General features: G+C 37.7%; 1 protein-coding gene across 1 annotated transcript in view; it reads left to right on the forward strand.

Moving 5' to 3' along the window:
* Positions 1 to 16,726, forward strand: part of LOC148073515 (cGMP-inhibited 3',5'-cyclic phosphodiesterase 3A-like) — a 98,045-nt gene that overhangs the window by 40,066 nt on the left and 41,253 nt on the right. The window contains exon 2 of the mRNA XM_087797280.1: positions 12,782 to 12,832. Coding sequence (XP_087653406.1) covers positions 12,782 to 12,832 — 51 coding nt within the window. The remainder of the gene's footprint in view (positions 1 to 12,781; positions 12,833 to 16,726) is intronic.

Consider the following 16,726-nt stretch of genomic DNA (forward strand, 5'->3'; position numbering starts at 1 on the left):
ACACAGAACTGATGTACAACTACACACAGAAACGAACCATGTTAAAATATGCGACTGTTTCAAGCTGGATTCAAACCATCGTATAGAAAATGGGTGGACAATTTAAATTTTTCAAGGGCCACATTAAATTCTGTGAATGTTGTTAGGGGCCGTAGAGCAAAATGAAAGAAGAGAAAATCCCTAAAAAAAAGCATATGCGTAATTAGGCTGTGACAATTTATTAAGCTAAATAAGATGCAATTTTATTCTTGTATATATGATTTTTTCTCAAAACATTTCTTTAACTAACTTTAAAAAAATATTTTGAGGGATAAATATGTACTCAAAAAATTACACACAAAAAGGAGGGAAAAAGTGAGTTTTATGTGACAAAACTAAATGAACAATAAATACAAAATACCATTTTTAATGCATTAGAACCATTTATACGGGCCACACTTTGCCCAGGTCTGGTATAGAACATCAAGCACTTCACCGCCATGTTGCCTCCAAATTTTAATTTTACATTTATTTACTCATGTTCTACTTGCATCATACAAGTAGTTCTACACACGCCTTTCACAAGTAGTCCAATGTGAAAAAAAAATGCAAATGAAAAGAGTTATTTTTCCATTATGACCCAAAAACAATCTAAGTTGTTCACCAGAAATTTCCTGCAATTGTTGACATGCTATGTTGGATTCCTCTGTGGATTATAACATACAAAGCCGGCTGGCACCTCGCTGACAGGAGAGAGCAGAGCCTTGTAAAAACAAACAAACAAGCGAGGACTGTGTTCCCTTCTGGGCTCTCCAGGAACCAGCCGTAATCCTGACTGGACCATTATACACTAATGGCTTTGGCATGCTGTGTGGAGCTGGGCTGCCAGAACTGCCCGAGCAGATCCTCCCGTCCTTGAACGCACGAGCACTTCCACGACTTCAAGACTGTGGAAGCTGAAGCCTGTCGACATGTTGGAGCTGTGTTATTATTTTTGTCAGATATTTAAGTTTGCAGTACTATTTTAGTGGACTACTGTCTGTGACTTTTGTTAATAGTAAGTAAGTAAGTAAGTAATAGTTATTTGTAAAGATCTTTCTAGACCAGGGTCACAAAGTGAATCACTGATGGAAGGTCTGACCATGAATAGATCTGAAAAGTAAAAACCAGAATTTTAAAATGTATCCTGAAAGAAACTGGCAGCCAGTAAAGAGTTTTAAGGATCTGGGAAATGTGAGTTCTTCTATTAGAGCAGCTCAGAATTCTGCAAAAGTGATGTTAAAGTTAATGTGATGCTAGAGTTGAACTCTAGGTCAACTAAAAAAAGGATGACATTTAGTCCTCATCATAAATTTCAGTTTACACCACTGGAATTTTTTGTGGTGAGAACATAAAATAACATATAAATAAATAGGTACAAATATATAAATAATAAAGTTGTACGTATATTGTATGTCAATGCAAACGTCAAAGAGAAACACATAAATGTTTTTCATTTTTTGTAAAACAGACTAATTTAATGTTGTTAAATGTAGACAAGGGTTCACGGTGGCGCAGTTGTTTCTGTGTGGAGTTTGAATGTTATCCCCGTGTTGCGTGAGTTTACTCCGGGCACTCCGGTTTCCTCCCACAGTCCAAAAACATACAGTGGTTGATTGAGAACTTGGGGAAATTGTCCATAGGTATGAGTGTGTGTGTGAATGGTTGTGTGTCTTTGTGTGTCCTGAGACAGACTGGCGTCCTGTCCAGGGTGTCCCCTGCCTCTCGCCTGAATTAGCTGGGATGGGCTCCAAACCCCCGCGACCCTCATTAGGGAACAAGCGGTAAAGAAAATGAATGAATGTATTTACATTGACTATTGAAGTGAATTTACAATGAATTGTTTTCGCTGCATTTCTTTAACTGAAAGTATGATTTTTTAAACACCTTCATTTTTACACCGATTGTATTCATGCATTGAAAAAAGGAAATGACTACGTTTTGATCAAATTTGGTCGTTTTTTAACAGTCCGATTTTGATTCGGAAAATTCAGTGTTAGGAATTAATCTTCAAATTCTGATGACACATTTACTGCTACAATTATGTCACACACTTTTTGATTATTGTTTTTTTTTTTTTCAATTAAAATGTTGACAAACTTTGTCAAGAGTCATGTGGTCTGTAAATTCTGCAACACCAGAGAACTGACCTCCTGTCCAGAGTGTCCCCCCTCCTCTTGCTCGAAGAAACTGGGATAGACTCTTAACAACTTGAATTTTACACAGAATTTATTCATGCATTGAAAATAAATTTGACTGCAATTTGCTTCAATAAAAGTATGATTTTGATTTGGAGAATTCAGTGTTAGGAATTAATCTTCAAATTCTGATGGAACACATTTACTACCATAATTGTATCACATACTTTTTATTTATTGTTTTTCTTTTTTTCTTTTTTCTTTTCAATTAAAATGCAAATATCTACAGCATTTCTTTATTTTTGTGTTGCAATTAAACTTCCGGCCTCTAGATGGCAGCCGTCATCACGTCCTCTGCAGCTAAAGGAACAATGAAATCCTGCGTAATCATGATGATGACTGATGACAAGAGGATACAGTGACTCCAGCAGCTTTTAAAGCTGATATTTGGACATATTTTGGTTTGAAAACAAATGAAAGCAGTTACGACTCAAGAGTCATGTGGTCTGTAAATTCTGCAACACCAGAGAACTGGTGTTCTGTCCAGGGTGTCCCCCCGCCTCTTGCTCGAAGAAACTGGGATAGACTCTAAACAACTTGAATTTTACATGGAATTTATTCATGCATTGAAAATAAATTTGACTGCAATTTAATTGAATGAAAGTATCACTCTGATTTGGAGAATTCAGTGTTAGAAATTCATCTTCAAAGTCTGATGGAACACATTTACTGCTACAATTATGTCACATACTTTTTGATAATGGTTTTTAATTTATTTTTAATTAAAGTGCAAATATCTTCAGCATTTCTTTATTTTTGTGTTGCAATTAAACTTCCGGCCTCTAGATGTCAGCAGTCATTACATCCTCTGCTGCTAAAGGAACAATGAAATCCTGCGTAATCATGATAATGACTGAGGACGACAGGATACAGTGACTCCAGCAGCTTTTAAAGCTGATGTTCGTCAAGAGTCACGTAGTCTGTAAATTCTGCAACACCAGAGAACTGGCCTCCTGTCCAGGGTGTCCCCCCCACGCCTCTTGCTCAAGGAAACTGGGATAGACTCTTAACAACTTGAATTTTACACGGAATTTATTCATGCATTGAAAATAAATTTGACTGCAATTTTATTGAATAAAAGTATGATTTTGATTTGGAGAATTCAGTGTTAGGAACACATTTACTACCACAATAATGTCACGTGCTACTTCATCCTAAGCGTCCAGATGAAGTTATTTCACATCCATAAACGTATTTGTGGGCGTCTGGACTCTGCAGTTTATAAAACAATGATTCAAAAATACAAAAAAAAAAGCGCTGCTCGCAGACAGCGAGATGAAGTTGTGCGTCGTCTCCACCATCTTTTTCTTCTCCTCCTCTGCTCGGACGTCATCCCCGCTGCACACTTTGAAAGAATTTCACAGCTGAGGTTTTATCTGGGCCACGGCAGCCCTTTTAGCTCCTTCTCATGGTCGCACGAACGTCACGCACTCCAGATAAAAAACACCATCACGACGCTATCCTGTTAGCTGCTCTTGACAAACAGGAGTCGAGAAGTGTGAGAAGGGTCAACAGAAGCTTTTGATCATGCAGTCGTACATGCGGGGAATCTGGGATGATGAGAAGCACTTCTTCACGCACGCCCTTGAATACCTCCGGGAGTGAACCACGCCAAATGGCTTTCAGGGTGTGTGTGTGCCGTGTGTGTGTGTGTGTGTGTGCGCTAATCTCTAGCCACACACAAGTGTGTTCCTCTTTGCCTGCTCACGGCCGTCTCGCTTTGGCGAGCCCACCTCCGTAGTTCCCGTTCCCTCCGTGATGACGCACATGACCCAGGATGGCTGACCCGCTCGCTTAAAACCTGTAAAACATTAGCCGGCATGAAGAAGGGAGCGCTTCCCTATAGAGGAGAGATTTATACGTGTGCTTTCACGGGACGTGGGAGAAGTTCAGCCACTGGAACAAAAAAGCTAGTGTTGAAGCGTTTCACCTTCAGGAACAAGAATTAATGGTCCGGGGACGCTTGGTTTCAACCTCGCGGTTCAATGTTTGCTTCATTTTTCTTGATCAGATTTTCTTGATGATTCTGAAATGAATGGACCTGACGTGACGTTGTTGAGTTGCTACATCAGAGAGAAAGTTGTGAATTAATAGCAGCTTCTTTAGTTGTTTTGCAAAAATAGCGATGGTTTGTTGAAGCTTCATGAAACAGTATTATTTTTTTATTTTTTTAAAGATAGTAGGTTTCGATCTAAGTCTAAAAAAGATGTAAAGCTACAATAAAATAGCTTTTAGCTGTATCAACTTAAATAAATGCATTTTTAGAATTATCTATATTATTTATTGGTTTTCAGATATATTAGGTTTATTTTATGGCTTCTATTTCAACAAAGTGTTTTTAAAAAAATAATTTGATTTTCTTTTTATTATTATTTTCAATTAACATGCCAATATCTGCAGCATTTCTTCGTTTTTGTGTTGCACTTAAACCTCTGACCTCTAGATGGCAGCAGTCATTACATCCTCCACAGCTTAAGCAACAATGAAAAACCTGTGAGATCACTGAGGACGAGAGGATACAGTGAGTCCAGCAGCTTTTAAAGCTGATGTTTGGACACATTTTGTTTTAAAAAAAAAAAAAAGGAAGGCAGTTACGACCTTGTCAAGAGTCACCTGGTCTGTAAATTCTGCAACACCATAGAATAAATAACTCTGTATCTGAATGAAAATGATATTTAAAAAATATTTAGTTAATGTCAGAGCTGTAATATATGGTTGTCGTCACCAACGTTGTAACGTAAAGATCATGATGATGAGTCGATGACTCAGCAGTTTATTAATATCTATTCTTACACTTCTAGTTCATTTGTCAGAGGTCATATGAGGTCATATGAGGTCATATAATGTCCCATAGTTTTATGTTGCATATTGTGGCTTTCACAAAGACACTGTTTTTCTTTAACCCTTGGTCAACGTTACCCCAACCCTCTACCCCTGAATATGTCATGGAGGTTGTTGAACTTGACCCAGAAACAACACAAGGGATAAAACAAACAGATTTGTTTTTCTGGCCTTTGGTTCACCTTGACCCTCAAATAAAACAAGGGTACCTTTAAACAAGGTAAGGCATCACAGACATCAGATGACATCCTGAAACTCCTAATATGATTTATTAGGTTTATTTTGCAAAAGTTAGACTGTGTGCAATCATGGCAGATAATAGATAAAGTAAATAATAAGTAAATAATAATAATAATTCATATTAAATTCAATTACTAGCTTAGCTAATTGCTACATTCTGAGCTCACATCTACCTGGATTTGAATCTAATTCCTGTAGATAAGGCTTTAAATACTAATGTCATATTAATTCATTTTTTGCTTACGAAAGAAAAATGTATCTTTAATAACGACACCAGAGTGATGGAAATAATAATGTTATTTCGGATTATTATCTAACGTGGGATTTTTTTTTGATTGTATAAATGTCTTAATTTAAAAAAAAAATCTTCCCAGATGGAAATTTGTGAAAAGACCAAGAACCAGTGAATCTGTATCAAATCCTCATTTATAATTATAATTTATTATGATTAATTATTACGTGTTTTCATGTTCATGTGCCTTTGTTGGAAGAATTGATCGAAAAGTAAGATAACTCACCTGGTGTTCTTATACAAGGCCTGAGCTGTCATCACATACTATTGTTATCTTTCCAGAAGTATAAACAAAGTTACATTTTTCACACTCAGTGTAACAACTTCTGGACTCACAACAAAGTTCTTAGAAATGTTACCGTGTGACGAAGAGGTGACGACCTTCACTATCATGTCGTATCAATAATGTCTGATCAATCTGACACAAATGTACTCAGTGAGGCTGCAGACAAACAGCAACAGCAGCAGTCATGAGAATACCTCCACCTGCAGGCCCCTCACATGATGACATCCATGTTTCACACAAATCAACGTCAGCCGGTGTTTTCGAGGCCCTTATTATGACGAAGTTGCCCTAAATGTCTTCTGCCTTCATTTGCTTTGTAGAACATGACCTACTTTCTTTTCCTCCGTCTGATGTCAGAGCAGAGATGTGCACCGAGGACGTATTTTCATCAAAGAGATGGATGGATGGATGGATGGATGGATGGATGGATGGATGGATACATAGATATATAGATACATAAATAGATACATAGATACATAGATACATAGATAGATAGATAGATTTACTTCATTTTGCTTTATTTTGATAAATGTTTGATAACCCTTTTTTTAAATAGCAGATACACAATGAACTGATAATAAGGACAACATTGTTGTGACTTTTCAAAGGCTGTAACTTGAATAATATTTTAGTTACAGAGCTCCAGTTTCAGTTCAGAACCTTTCTCGGAATGAGGAGAAGATAATGAGCCTATGCAATAATAATAAGGTAGTAATTAGTGCAGAACTCTTTTCGTCCTTTTTTACTCTCTGTAGACGAATAAGTCCAAATGGAAAAAATCATCTAAGTCCAGACACAGATCAGTTCATGCAGGTTATTTTTGATCAAACATATCTCTGTGGCACCGTGAGAGAATCTTTTCCATAACATAAAAGGAAGATTCAAATATCTCATCGGATTGAAAAATCAAGGGGAAAATCAAGTATTGCTCACAAGTTTTCAACTATAGTTTACCACATACTATTATCGACTTCAGTCCAAAAACACATTAAGACCTTTAAAATAAATCAAAAATACATTGCATGTGTGAAAAATCTTGTTGAACATTCAATTTTTCCACTTTGAGGCAAAACATCTTTCAACCAGGTTGAAACTGACGATAGCTCTGGGCGATATGTACAATAACAGTCAAGCTAATGACCTCAATCTGAATGTTTTCGGGCTGTGGGAGGAAACCGGAGTGTCGGGTGAAAACTGGGGAGAAGCTTTTGAGGTGTCAGGTTGAAGGGAGAAAACAAAACATGGATCTTTTTTTTGGACTTCATGAAAACGTGGTTCACTTTTTAAAAAGGAATGATTAACCCAGTTATCTCTGGTTCACCTTCACCCAGCACGCAACACAAGGGATACCACAAACACATTTTTTTTCAGGCCATTGGGTCACCTTGACCCTGAGATCACAAAAGGATTAAGTAATAACCAATGTAGAAGACAAAGTTGTAAAAACCGAATTATTTATTTAAAATGTGCCCATCCCGTAGTTTTAGGTTGCATATTCCTGCTTTCATGTAGACACCGTTTCTTTAACCCTTGTGTCATCTCTGGGTCAAGGTGACCCCAACCTTCCACCACTGCATATGCATTTCTGGAAGTCATGGAGATTGTTGACCTTGACCCAGAAACAACACAAGGGATATGACAAACAGATTTGTTTTTTTGGGCCTCTGGGTCACCTTGACCCAGAGATGAAACAAGGGTTAAGTGGCATCACAGAAATCAGAAGACATCCTTAAACTCCTAATATGATTTGTTAGGTTTTTTGCAAAAGATGGATTGGGTCCAATTGTGACAGATAATGAGGCGTGAAAGTAAATAATAATAATTCATATTAAATTCAACTACTAGGTTAGCTAATGCTAATGCTATGTACAAATACCTAAATACTTCTTATGCAGTTTGATACATTTTCCTATAATGACACATAATAATGTTATTTGGGATTAATATCTAAGGTGGGATGCTCTCGGTTCACCTTGACCCTGAGATAAAACAAGGGTTAAGTAATAATAATGGTATTTCCATGTTTTATCTTTATTTTGATTCTGAAGTTTAATCGTCAACAAGGATCATAGCACATCCTAGTATCACATGAAAGCGTCTTGGTTTTACTTTCTTAACTGGACCTGGTTCGTCTGTCCTTGAAGGAACCAGTGTTGGAGGACTGACCTGGACTTTGCAGCCTCACACCCACAGAAAAGTGCTTCTCCCGGAGCCATTAGCTGCAGCAACAATATTTCTTTCCAGGGGATTGTTTGTGCTTCGACACTGTGGTGTTTACCCTGAACCTCGGGGGCATGGCAGCCTGCTGTGGGCTGTGGCTGTCGGCCACGGTGCTGGACGGGACACGGTCGGCGTACACTGGCATCCACTCCGCTGCCCTCTTAACACTTGGAGCAAAACTGACAGTTTTCTTGGCCGGAGATTTTCTTGAAGAGAGGTTGTGATTGAGCAGCAAATTTAGGGAAAACTGTGAGGGATATTTCTTCGAGTTGCAGATGAATATTTTGTGGGTGTTTTGCAGTCTCTTGTTTCCTGATGAAAGATCTTTGAGTGTTTAATTTTCGTCAATTCTTATACAACAAACCAAAGCAGGAATGTGATTCAGAACCGTTCTGTTCTCGGCTCTTGTTTAACTCGAGGTCTTTAAGTGATATTTGCGACATGTCAATCAAACTAATGTGTTTCTTATCAAGCGACACATCATTAAAAGACTTATTTTAACAACCTTGAGATGCTATTGGAGCCGAGCTGGCTATTGTCAACTGGTCTTTTATTTAGCGGGATGAGAAGATCCAGACGGCAGTCTTGGACGAAATAAGGAAAGGAAAGACAGTCATTGGCACTGGGCTCGGAACCCTTAGGTTCTAGACAGATAGTGATTATGCTGAGAAGGAGCATGTGACGGGCCAGATAGCTGAAGAGTACAGAGGCAGTAATCTTTTCAAGATGAGTAGCACAAAGAGCCTCTGCTGTTTGTCAAAGTGGACGAAGAGGTTTAACTATGAGTATCATTTTAATCCAATATGTCATTTGAAGGTCTTTTTCTTATTGTCAAGCAAGAATCCAAACTTACAGGAAACAAAATATCAAGAGATTGATCAGGTCGTTGATTATTGGTCAGACTCATTTCCTTTACTCTCAACGTCTCTGTTTGTCATTATATCACATTTTTTCAAAATACTCGAGGTGTCTGTTCCGCTTTTGCTCTGTCCGCTTATCTTAAGCTGCCTTCCAATTCTACCACTTTCGGGCCAGATAGCTACCACCTTAGCCCTTCCCCTTCATCTACCCCTCAAAAAGGAGTGTCAAGGACCAGGGGTAGAAATACTTATGCCAGTAGTTCGGCCACTTCGTAGCAAGTGCTAAAGCTGTCCAAATTCTTACTGGGATATGTCTACCTCTAGTCCTTGACACTCATTTTTGAGGGGTAGACAAAGGGTAAGGGGTAAGGGGTAGAATTGGGAAGTAGCCTTAATCTCGCTCTGCAAAAATAGCATAAACCTGTCCATGAAGGTTCCATTTCATCCAGGTGAAGGTTCCGATTCATGAGAAGTGAAACGTCTTCCTAGAACACCTTTTCTGGGTCCCAGTTTCTCCGGGTGTGAGGCGGAGGACACCCTACATATTATATTGAATTATATTACAACACTCGCCTGAAAATCCAAATGGATCCAATTTCCAATAAATGTATATATAATTAACATATAATAATAAAGTTCTACCTAACCTAACCTAACCTATATATTTATAAAAAACAGGAAGCAAAATTATTTGTTATACATTTTTTAATGAATTTTTTAATGGGTTTGCATCCAAACGTTTTTCTTCCTGCAGTCAAAAGCTGAATTAGTGTAAACATCTTGAATCTGTTACATACAAAAAAGAGTTGAAAATGAATATCTGAAGTAATTGTATTAGCTGTGTACTCTCAGGAAATAAAATAATAAATACAATTAATCAAGGAATGTAAATGTGAAGAGAAAACCTTATTTATTTATAGAAAGTATTTTAAGAGCTTAGATGGATAAAAATACAAGAAGATGATTGACATTTTGTAATAAAATAACATAAAAAAAGATATAAATTAAAGGTCCAGCAGTTAATATGGTTCATCCATCCAACTGGGGAGAATATTCGTTCTCCAAAACAATAACTCTGTGTGTTTATTACACTGCCAAACCATTTATAATTTTACAAATAACATGCTATTACACTGTCTGCTGAATTAAGATAAACGACCCTGTGTGGAATCTAAAACTAATATTGAATTATTATTGATTTAAACTTGTCTTTAAGCTTCGTTGCAAAAGAAAACTCGCGCTCTTGCACCGAAACATGTCCGTGTGTTTATTTGCGATCAATCATGATGTTGAAAGTTCAGTAAATCTCCCGCCAGCACTCACAATGCAACCACAACATCATCAAAATCATATTACTCTGGCATCAAAAAGGCGCAGATTGAAAGGTTATCTTACATCTTCTCTCTGGCAAAAGATGCTTTTCTGTCAAGGAGATTCTTCAAAATACAGATGGATGGAAAACCACTGCTTGACCAGGATTAGTCTGAATAATATGGTTAATGAATCTGGCAGAGGGTGAAACAAGGGCCACTTTTTATGAAAGCTCCAGGAACAAAAACAACTCATTTTTAAGAGGTTTTACAGCTTCAATCGGGTGGAGGAAGATCCAAAAATACACTTCTCAATACAGTTGAGCAAACGTTGAGCTGCTAATCAACAAAAAATTGAAATATATCCACTATATTGCTGCTAAAATTGGGAGTTCAGGTATATTATGGGCCTTGAAATTGAATAAAAAATTCTGGAAATCATTTTCAAATATTACATTTTATACATAGTTTAAATTTCATCAACACTGGACGTATTTTGTATTGTAGGGGAGACTTCAACCCCCTTTTATGCCCACTTAAAATGAACAAAAACAGATCAGTATTTAATACACATGTATAAAATGTTATCTTGGCGAACGAGAGGTTACAAGGGTGGATTCTGTTCTTTAATCTCCAGGACAACAAAGTGTTTTCAGTAACAAATATATGCTAACCTCAACATAACTTTTTTATTAAGAGTCCATGTAAAACTTATTCACACTCTCAAGTCAAGGGACAGTTCCAGTTTTAATCAGACGCCACAGTACCAGGAGACCCAAACTCAAGCAGAACCTGTCGATAGAGCGGCTGCTATTGTTGTGCCAGAACTCATTCATCAATCCATTACCCTGTCGTCGCCGCAGTAACAAGGATAACGCTATCGTTTACATCTCTTACCGGAGCGTCTTGGTTCGCTGGTCACCTACTGACTTTTATTTCCCACCTGACATGACTGTGTGTGTTTGATTGAGCCCAAAATTGAATGGCAGGTAATGACAGAATTACCTTTTTAGGATGGTCTTAAAATGAAAAGAAAAAATATTAAAATGACTTATTGCATATTTTATATCTCTGTCTACGTGGGGAATGTCTAAAAATATGTCCTTCTGACTGGTTCTGATCAGTTTTTTCTCCTTCTTTTCCTTCATTTTCTATCACTTATTCAAATCATCTAGATCATCCTGGGTAAACTGCAGCCCAGGGGCCACAGTTGGCTCTTTGACTGTATTCATGTGGCTCTTGTGATGTCGAAGATCATGAAGAAACCAATATTTTATCTGTTAATATGTAGACTTGCAGTTTTAGAACTTTTGACATTTTGGAGATTTTTTTTTTGCCTCTTTAACTGAACTTAAAATACTTTTGGAAAATGGGGGGTTTTATATCAGATAAAATAAAACACAATACAATCGTAATTTTAGCATATTAAGCTAGATTTTATTACTGGATTTTTTAGTTTTGGCTTGTTCTCTCACAACAGCCACTGTATAACATGTGGCCCCCGAAGATATTTAATTTCCCAGTCTATGTGGAGGAGGCAATTCCGCGGACACGCTAAATGTATACACACAACTACACAATTTAGAGTCACCAACAAGAAATGCAGCTAGAAACTGGGAGTGCCAGAAGGAACACCATGGATTCTATGTTACTTGAATAGTCATTTTTTTAATGTTTCAAAAGCTAAAGCTTCGTCAATATCATGAAAACTGTGAGTTAATCCAACAGTACGCTTCAAAAATCCCAAATATTTAACCAGACTCAACACCGAAAAATGACTAGTCCAGCCGTTGAACCGTGGATCTGTATCCTTTGATTCGGATCATAGTGGGTCACTAACAGAGCATAACCCCGGCTAAGCTCAAGCGCTAACATAACGTTAAGAGGGTTCCTGCTTGTTAACATCTCTCTGGGAATTCACTTCACAAATCAGGATTTTGGGTCCAGACGTACTGGTGACAGGAACCAACTGTGTTCGTAATGTTGTTTTCTCTCAGCATGACGGACCTCAATGACCTCCAACGGTCCTCGAAATTACACCCGAATTATCTCTTTCTCTGGTATGCTGAGCTTGCTGCTGTCGGATTTATAAACATCCCGCCGGGTTTAGAGATTCTGGCTCGCACACAAGTCCATGTTCCCCTCGAAAATGTGGGACATTGTGCTGAGGCATGTGGCGACTGCAAGAAAGTGAGGTTTTGCTGGGCCTGTGGGAGGACACGGTGGCTGGTAATTTGACAGTGTGAAAATGCTCCAGCCTCCACTGGCCCCGCAGGCGGCGAGTAAGAGCTAAAGTAAACCAAACCTCACTGTGAAATGGCATTAGACCGTTCGAGATTAATGGAAAGAAAATAGACAAAACCCACTTTTGCATTTACAAGCGTTTCCATTCCCTCCATTTGCATCACCAGTCTGGCTCCTCCCCCTTCTTCGGTAACAAGTCTCCAGTGATGGTGAACACGAAGAAAAAAAAAAGTGTAGCTCTTAAGTTTGACCATGTTTTTGTCTTCCCACAGATGCTGTCTCGCTCGGACTGGGAACACAAAAGAGGATCACGTGGATCACAGGTGAATATATTCTTAGATCAATGTTGTGTCTGATTCCAAACATACTACACTCAAACCTGGTCAAAGTACTTGTGTACGAGTCACTTCCTCCTGGATGTGTAGTGGTTTCCTTTTAAACAACTATGAAACATAAAAAGTCCATTTGTTTTCCAGGTCTCTTTATAATTTCAATAATAAGATGAATGCTAAAGGGAGGGGAAGGTTATCTAGGAAACGGTTTGAGTAACTCAGTAATCAAACCCCCAATCCACGCCTCCTTTAGTATTATTATTATTATTATTTTCAATCATGGCGGGAATGGAAATCTAAAAAACGTGGAAAAAATGCTACCACACTATAAACTGATTTCTTGTGATTTAAAAAACAAACCCTAACTATTACCGACATTATAACGAAAGAATCAAATATCACACGGCCCGCAGTGCGAGCAACGACGTATAATTTTAAATCTAAAATGATTTTGATTATCAACCAAGACTAAGACTTTTATCAATGGTCAACTATTGCTCCATGAATTTTTAATGTTGTCTCGCTCCAACTTTATCGCCTCCATCAAGCCAAAATACAAACTTAAGATGTTTTATAAGATGCATTTAGAGGTATGTCAATGTTCTTTTGGATTATATTTGTGAAAGTATATAGTCTACGCATTCTCTCACTGCTTCTATATGGAGATTTAAACGTTAGATTTTACATTCATTGTAGCTGCACAGTGTTGTATCTGTTGCCATGAAAATACCGCAAAAATAATTTGTCTTATTACTCTGTAAAGTTGCTCTGAAATCTGGGCGAACAAGAGGTTACGAGAGTCCATTACGACGTAATAATGGCTTCACTCCTCCAGCCAGCTGTAGTCATGCCCTGCTTTGTTTATACACTGAGTCTCTTTGAGAAGGACACTTCCAGGATTGATGATGAGGTGAAGAAGGCCCCCTTGAAAATTTTCTAGTGATGATTTCCAGATTTTTTAAATGGGGATGATTTTCATAATTTCAGCTCTTTTGCAATTGTTAGGCCCAATTTAGTCTTTCTGGTAATTTGGGGTGAACGAGAGGTTACGAGAGTCCATTATGACCGGTCTTCACTTCTCCTCCTACCAGCTGTAATCACGCCCCGCTTTGTTTATACAACAAGTCTCTTGGAGGTGGATACTTCCGGGATTGACGACGCGCGTTGACAAACCTCCATGTTTAACCATATTTAATACAAATTAACTAGTGATGATTTCCAGAATTTTGCTAACTCAAAGGGGGGCAAAGGGAGGCAGAAAAACCCTATTTAATAATAATTTCAGCTCTTTTGCGATTATAAAGCCAGATTTAGTCTTTCCCGTAATTTGGTTTTCAAATGTATTTTTGAAAAATATCATTCCTCGTCATTTCTATTTTCTTCATTTCGTACATACAGTCGAGCTCTTCCGTCTCCCGAGGGAAAACGTGTTCGGGAATTGACGTATCGAACCACAACAAAGCCGCGGGGCTCGACTCCTCAAGTGCTAAAGAACAAACGATGCCCTTGGATCTTGTCAGATCCAGTGAGCGTCCCGCGCTCATCCTACGAGAAGGAATCTCCCTGCGAAACGAACCGACGCTCTTCGCGAAGGTTGTGCTTAGACTGCAGTACGCGCCGCAAAGTTGTGTTGTGGATGGAAAATAAGGCCGTTTTTTCATGAATAGAGAGTCTGGCAAACGGCTTGAATTCACATTAGACACCGTATAATTTCCTTGAGATCATAAAGAGGCTTATCTGCTCCCAGAATCAGCCTCCCGGTATAAAACTGACTTCCCTTTAAGCTTAGAGTCGTCAAATACCATGTGGCTGTTTAAAAAATGTTCCGGCGTCATCTCAATTTGTTATTTGGGGTTAGTAGGCAAACACATATTTTTGATTGATGCATTCCCCAAACCTGCTATTTGGACTCCGCGGTCAGCTCAGTCATCTTTTTATTTGGGTTGGTCTGTGCGTTTGTCGGTGGAATCCTGTAATAGCCCTCCGAACTGACAAGACATGCGAGTCCCTGCTTGTGTTGGCGTCGGCCACCGTCCTGTGGTTCGGCTCTCGCCGGGGCCCTCCTGTCTTGGACCCCGGGTCGGACCCGGCACCGTGTCATTACGCCCGTTTAAAAGCCGCCGGTGACAGCGGCGCTGAAGCGTCCTTACGTTCGAGTTGTGTCTACGCCATCCTGTAGATGTCGCATGTCCAAACCACAAGCCTTTCGCTCTTGGAATCCACGTGATGGAAGTCAAATGTTTATTCGAGTCACGTGACTCGAGAATATCACGAGACGCTGTAAATGCAAAGCGAGTGGAAGAGACGCCCGGAGGAGAAATGACATTGTAGTCTTATTGAGTCAGAATCATTGAGAAATATCTGCATCAGCGTTTTTTCGAACTTTTTGGTTTGGAAGGTAAAACGAGCCGCTCTTATTTTCTTCTCCTTTTTTTTTTCTTTTTTTTCATGCTGTCACAAAAGAGTAGCCGAGTCATTTCTCAACAGAGTCTTTTTTTGGGGGGAACCTTCACTGTTGATTGTTCTGTGTTTATAAAAGAAGTAGCTGAAACACACGGCGCAGCCCGGCTGTGAAAATACTGGACATTTGAACGACAGAAAATGAAAACTAAGAGGAGAGAGAAAACTTGGGCAGATTATGAGCCTTGAAAATTAATCATTTTATTTAGTATGTGTTAAATATGATATACATTTACAGTTTTTTCTTCAGTTGCTAACAAGCACTTGTGTTATCACTTTGTTTTTTAACTTTAAAGTATATATTTTATTGATTGTTTTGATTGTTAAAGCGCTTTGTGACCCTGGTCTAGAAAAGTGCTTTATAAATAAAAATTACTTACTTACTTACTTACTTATCTAAACTCCAGATACTCTTTGGGTAACCAGTCGTAACCAGGCTTGAGTCAGTTTGAGACAATTTACCAAAGATAGAACAGCTGTGTGACAATTATTAAATTGTTTGTTTATTATATGTTGAGATGTATTGTTTTTAACTGATATCATTGCACATGTTTTTATACTGTATATAACGTTTTGAATATTGAGTTTGCTATTGTGGGTTGTTGTTAACATTTGTAAATATTACTTAAATGATTCATAGTTTTGAGTTATGACTTGTTTGTTAAGAAAATGTAAGCATTGTGGAAACGTGTTCTGTGAACGTATATTGCGTGTAATATCGTAAAATGTAATACATTATAAGAGATAAAATTGCTTAAAATTCAGATATTTTTAAAATTATATTATTATTCAAATATAATATAGTTATACCTCAAAGTATGATTGAATATAGTAAAAGAGAAATAAAAGCTCGAAGTATAACATTAATTAAAATAGCTTATAATAATATTTATAATAAAATAATTAAAATATAATGTAACAAAAAGGGGGTCTCCTGTCATCCTAGTTTCCCTCATTCCTTGACCTGATATATACTGTATATATTTATATCTATATATATACATATATGCATTTTCTGTTGGTGGTACCGAACTATAAAAAGTCAACATTTTTAGACACAACAACTTTCAATGAATGTCTACTGTGTCTCCACATGCATGAGACTTTAAAACAAGTTTATTTATTCATAATGTTTCTAATGTATATATAGCAACTGTTACATGTGGTGAACTTAACGCTTTATAAATCCAGTGATATCTGACGTACAATAACTATAAGATTTCAGAACTGCAATGTAAAACTTAATGGGTATAAACGGTAAAAACGTCTTCTTTATAGTCTAATAATGTGTTAAAATATCTTGTGAATGTAATGAATTATACATGAGTCCATATTGGAAAGTTTAAAAAAAATGTCAAATCATTAGAAAGTTTGTCTTTTAACTTATTACATTTTAAGAATGACCTTTTCCAAAACTCTTTTTTA

This window comes from Callionymus lyra, chromosome 8 (genome assembly GCF_982586985.1).
Source record: "Callionymus lyra chromosome 8, fCalLyr1.hap1.1, whole genome shotgun sequence".
Classification (NCBI taxonomy): domain Eukaryota; kingdom Metazoa; phylum Chordata; class Actinopteri; order Syngnathiformes; family Callionymidae; genus Callionymus; species Callionymus lyra.